This window comes from Gymnoscopelus braueri (genome assembly GCF_963280865.1).
Source record: "Gymnoscopelus braueri genome assembly, chromosome: 8".
Taxonomy (NCBI): domain Eukaryota; kingdom Metazoa; phylum Chordata; class Actinopteri; order Myctophiformes; family Myctophidae; genus Gymnoscopelus; species Gymnoscopelus braueri.
The window spans coordinates 33605280-33610306 of record NC_137609.1 but is presented as its reverse complement, the minus strand read 5'-3'; the positions used below and the strand labels follow the sequence as shown (position 1 = coordinate 33610306).

General features: G+C 45.8%; 1 protein-coding gene across 1 annotated transcript; it reads left to right on the top strand.

Moving 5' to 3' along the window:
* Nucleotides 1–1766: 1766 nt before the first annotated feature.
* On the top strand, nucleotides 1767–2867 carry tpbgl (trophoblast glycoprotein like; the record flags this gene model as incomplete). The annotated part of the gene is made up of 1 exon (XM_080436051.1): nucleotides 1767–2867. The coding sequence occupies one exon, from the start codon at nucleotides 1767–1769 to the stop codon at nucleotides 2865–2867; it is 1101 nt and encodes a 366-aa protein (XP_080292177.1).
* Nucleotides 2868–5027: the final 2160 nt, after the last annotated feature.

Sequence of the window (5027 nt, the reverse complement as noted above, 5' to 3'; positions counted from 1 at the left end):
TGCGCTCTTTTACCGTGAAAATCCTGGGCATTGCTCACGGAGACAGAGGGTCTCGCTTAAATAATCACATTTCACAGATCATTGAACAGTTTTTAACTAAGGTATACGACGGGAGACATTATTTTGGCTTCTTGACAAATTATAGGCTAAATGACAGAACTTGATCAAGGCTGTAATTCTAGATGATTTTCTGTCAAAATTAACAGTATTTTATCTTCAATAAGGCGCTTATGTTCCCCCCAGAAATATACACGCTGTATGTAAGTGATTGAATAACAAAGTCAACTTGGTCCAACGTCAGGCTATACAGTAAAGTAACTAAGTACATGTTCTAATTCCAGCTGATTTTCTGTCAAAATTAACAGTGCGTTTTATCCTCAATATAGGGGCTTATTCCCCCCAGAAATAGAATGCTATACACACTGAATTAAAGTGATTGAATAACAAAGTCAACTTAATCCGACGTCATAATAGGCTACATACAGTGGTATAAAGTACTGTAGGCCTACTCAAGTACTGTACTTAAGTAAAATGTTGAGGTATATTTTCTTTACTGGAGTATTTCCAATTTTCAATACTTTTACTTACTCCACTACATCTCAGAACTTCAGAAGCAAATATAGGATAGGCCTACTGCCCTACAATGATTTGAAAACTTTAGTTACTAGTTACTTTGTAGATTTGGATTATTACAAAACACACTAACCACTTCTTCAGCACTATATAGCCTACATTTCGGCCATTTGAAAATAGCAAATCTACAAGCTCACAATGGTCAGCGACACATTGTGAGCTTGTAGATCGGCTATTTTTTTTTAATTCATTTTGAAGTTGTGAAATGGGATGCGCTGCACAAATGAGTAGTCTGTATACTTTACTTTTAGTAGGCTACTTTTAAGTATATTTTGATGCCGAATTGCCGATACTTTTGCACTTTTACTCAAGTACATTTTGAATACGGGACTTCTACTGTCTGTAACAGAGTATATACATTGCAGTAATGATACTTTTACTTAAGTAGGCCTTATAAGACATGTGAGTAGGCTACTTCTTCCATCACTGGCTACATATAGGCTAAATAAGCGCCCATTTCCTCCGTTACATATCAGGAGTGGAGCAGAGTGCGTGTTGCCTTTCCCACATAGTGCGTTTAGATCTGTCCATCAACACTGCTCGGGTCGTCTCTCTCTCTCTCTCTATCCCCCTCCCCTCCCCTCTCTTCTGGCTCTCTGTCTGTGTCCCTCTCTCTCTCTCTCTCTCTCTCTCTCTCTCTCTCTCTCTCTCTCTCTCTCTCTCTCTCTCTCTCTCTCTCTCTCTCTCTCTCTCCCCCTCCCATCCCCTCTCTTCTTGGTCTCTGTCTGTGTCCCTCTCTCTCTCCTCTTCTCTCTCTCTCTCTCTCTCTCTGCTGTGACAGACGTCAAAATAACGCGAAGGGGAGCGCATACATTGAATCAGCAGCTGTTCGCACAGAAGCTCAAACTGCAGCCTCTGCAACTCCAGCCAGCAGCGGCTTTTCTCCTCCACGCACGGACCCCCCCCATGAGGAAACAATGTGAACATTCATCTTTCACTAGAGAGAGAGAGAGAGAGAGAGAGAGAGAGAGAGAGAGAGAGAGAGAGAGAGAGAGAGCGAGCATCAGAATGTGGAAAAACTAAACACATGTTTTTATTCTGATGGTCCATCCAACTGACCCACCGATTCGACAGCAGAGGAGAGTGACCGGCCACGTTTGGCACAACAAGACTCGTCTCGCTTTGAGAGTAACATGGGTGGGAGGATATGGCTACCTGTACTTGACAGCACCGGCGCTTCCAGGTGCGTTTTCATCATTTGGAACCGGCGGTGTTTCTACTTAGTGACGGCGATCGCGTGCGTGTTGCTCTCTCCCGTCAGACCGGACGACGACGCGGACTGCCCGTCGTCCTGCACCTGTGTCAGAGACTCGGGGACCGTGACCTGCCGCGACGGAGGGGGCGACGACGGCACCGATGTACCGGCAAACATCCCGGAGTGGACCTCCACCTTGATCCTGAGGGGGAACAACATCTCAACTTTACCGCGGGGCGCGTTCTGGTCGAACGGCACGGAGTTGGAGCTGGCGACCCTTTCGCTGTCGCACAACGGGATACGGGTCATCGAGCCGTACGCGTTCCTGGGACTCCCTCGTTTGCACCTGCTGGATTTGAGCCACAATCGGCTGGCGTCCGTCTCCGCCAGGGCGTTTCACGGTCTACACGAGCTGCGCTCCCTGTATCTGAACCACTCTCTGTTGTCTCCGGTGGTCGCGGGGCAACTTTCAAACGCGCTCAGCGCCGAAAGTTTGAGCAACCTTCACAGACTCGACCTGGCGGGGAACGGGCTCGTGTCCATTCCCCTGGCGCGACTCGACGTCTACAACCTGCACACGTTGGTGCTGACAAACAATTCAATAGAAAGCATCGGGCAAGAAAACGTCTCCAGCTTGTATGAACAGAGGCGTTTACGCATCTACCTGTCCTCGAACCCGTTTCGATGCAACTGCGATCTAGAGGCGTTCTACTACTGGCTAAAGAACTCCTCTCAGTGCCCGGATGCGGGGCGCCTCCTGTGCGTCGAACCCGAGGCCAGGAGGGGAGTTCCTCTGGAGATGCTCCGGGGAGAGGACGTGGATTGCATAGCCGAGAACCTGGAGGCTGTCTCGTATGTTTTCCTCGGTTTAGTGTTGGCTCTGATCGGGGTGGTGTCTCTGATGGTGTTGTATCTGAACCGGGAGGGCATGAAACGGTGGGTCTGCAACATCAGAGACGCGTGCCGGGACCAGATGGAGGTTTATCACTACCGCTACGAGCAGGACTCAGATCCAAGACTTGCCAACGTGGCTGTTTAAGTTGCCTGATAAGAGACTCGGTGAAACGGCACCAGTGAGTGGATCTTTCAAAAGAGCCCCATGGATGCTAGATGAAAAATGACACTGTATGGAAGCAAATGGGTTAGGTAGGGTGGTGTGGGGAGATGAGCTGTGTGTGAGTGCTGTATGCAATGCATGACTGTATGCGCGCGTGGCGGTGGTGGTGTGGGGTAGTGGTGGGGTCTGTGTGCCTGTGTGTGCGGGGGGAGAGGTCACACATGTCAGAGTCCAGAATGTTGTGCCCCAGGTCCCCACATCAATAGTTGATATGGTTTTAAATCAGTAGGCCTCGCCTGTCATTATCAGCTTCTATCAGTCAATAGACCACATGAAGTTAAGGTGGTAACTCTTGTCAACACTTGTCAGGATGTTGCCTGAAGCCAAGACAATTCAATATGGCAAGATGACTAGTAGCCTAGTCGATTATCCATCTGCTTGCCTGATAACTATCTAAAAGTATTGTACATATTGTAGATCCACACAAAAGGAATGTTTATTTATACAATATAGCCCACACATTAGTGTCATATTTCAAGGGAGGAAGAAAGAATGAAAATATTCTGATGACCCATCAAAGTGAGTGAGTGAGTGAGTGAGTTAGTTAGTGAGTGAGTGAGTGAGTGAGTGAGCGTGTGAGAGAGAGAGAGAGAGAGAGAGAGAGAGAGAGAGAGAGAGAGAGAGAGAGAGAGAGAGAGAGAGAGAGTAACCACAGGGTAAACGAGGAAGAATGGCTGACAAATGAGTGCCATGTTGGTGCAAAACGGTGGTTCTGAATTAAACCATCATATTTTGTTATTGGCCACGATTAAGAGTTATGTAGGTGAACTATGGTAAAGACTATGGAATAAAGGGACTGATTTATTCTGAATCTGTTGGATTTGGCATCAGCCCTGGGGATCAGAAACAGGCAAAAAGAGAATGGGCCCAGTTTAATCATGCATGTCATTGTTGTAGACATAGAAAATGAAACAAATCCATAATAAAGGTCAAGAGACACAAATTATGAGTTAATTGTTCTTTTTGTCATTATCCTTTTCATCACTGTCATAAGTGTTGATTTATGGTAGCCTGTGAGCATTTTGGAAATGTTTTCCTGCCTTTACTGAAATGCAACCTGAAATTGTAAAGCATAAAAAAGACTTGAAATAGACATGGCTGTGCTCCATGTATAGGCCATGTAAAAAATCTGACCATCTACTTGAGTTGCTTGTGACATTATGTGAGACAATGTGTTCGTTCAGGTACAAATTATATTTCTGAATTATATGATTTATATACAGTATCATCACCTTCAGTGGATGCGGTGTCTTCAGAGGTCCAGGCTAAGTCAGAGGATAATAATGGTTCGTCCATTCTTGCAGGTGGCTGCTTTGCAGATCGGATTATAGCAGAATGAAACGGGACACTAATCTCATCGACACTATGATTCATAAGCCATGAAGAATGACCATCAACCTATAAAACTGGCATATTTTTCTGTGTGGAAGCCTTTTTAATTAAAGGGTATCTGGAAGAATTCTTATAAGGAGCAGGACGTGCTTGCAGGCGTGAATAACACACATTGACACATCCCATACAAGAAAGCCATAGGGCTGCCAAAAACAGCCACATTCAGCGCCAATGACAGCACCTTGACAGCAAAGGGATGTATAACCGTTGGTAGCAGACAGACACAATCAGCACAATGGACAGCACCTCGACAGCAAAGGGAAATAACCGTCGGTAGCAGACAGCCACAATCAGTGCCATGGACAGCACCTCGACACTAAAGGGAAGCACTGTATAATAACTGGGTGGCAAACAGAAATAATCAGTACCATTGACACTGACAGCACCTCGACACTAAAGGGAAGTATAATAACTGGGCGGCAAACAGCCATAATCAGTGCCATGGACAGTTCCTTGACAGTAAAGTTAAGTATAATAACTACTAAGGGTGGCAAACAGCCATAATCAGTGCCATGGACAGTTCCTTGACAGCAAAGTTAAGTATAATAACTATTAAGGGTGGCAAACAGCCATAATCAGTGCCATGGACAGCATCTTGACAGCAGTCTTAACTCTGCTGTAGTTGGAAATTGGGACATAATAAGTAAAATTCTGCAGCATTTAACCACTTAGCCCCTCTAGTCTTATTGA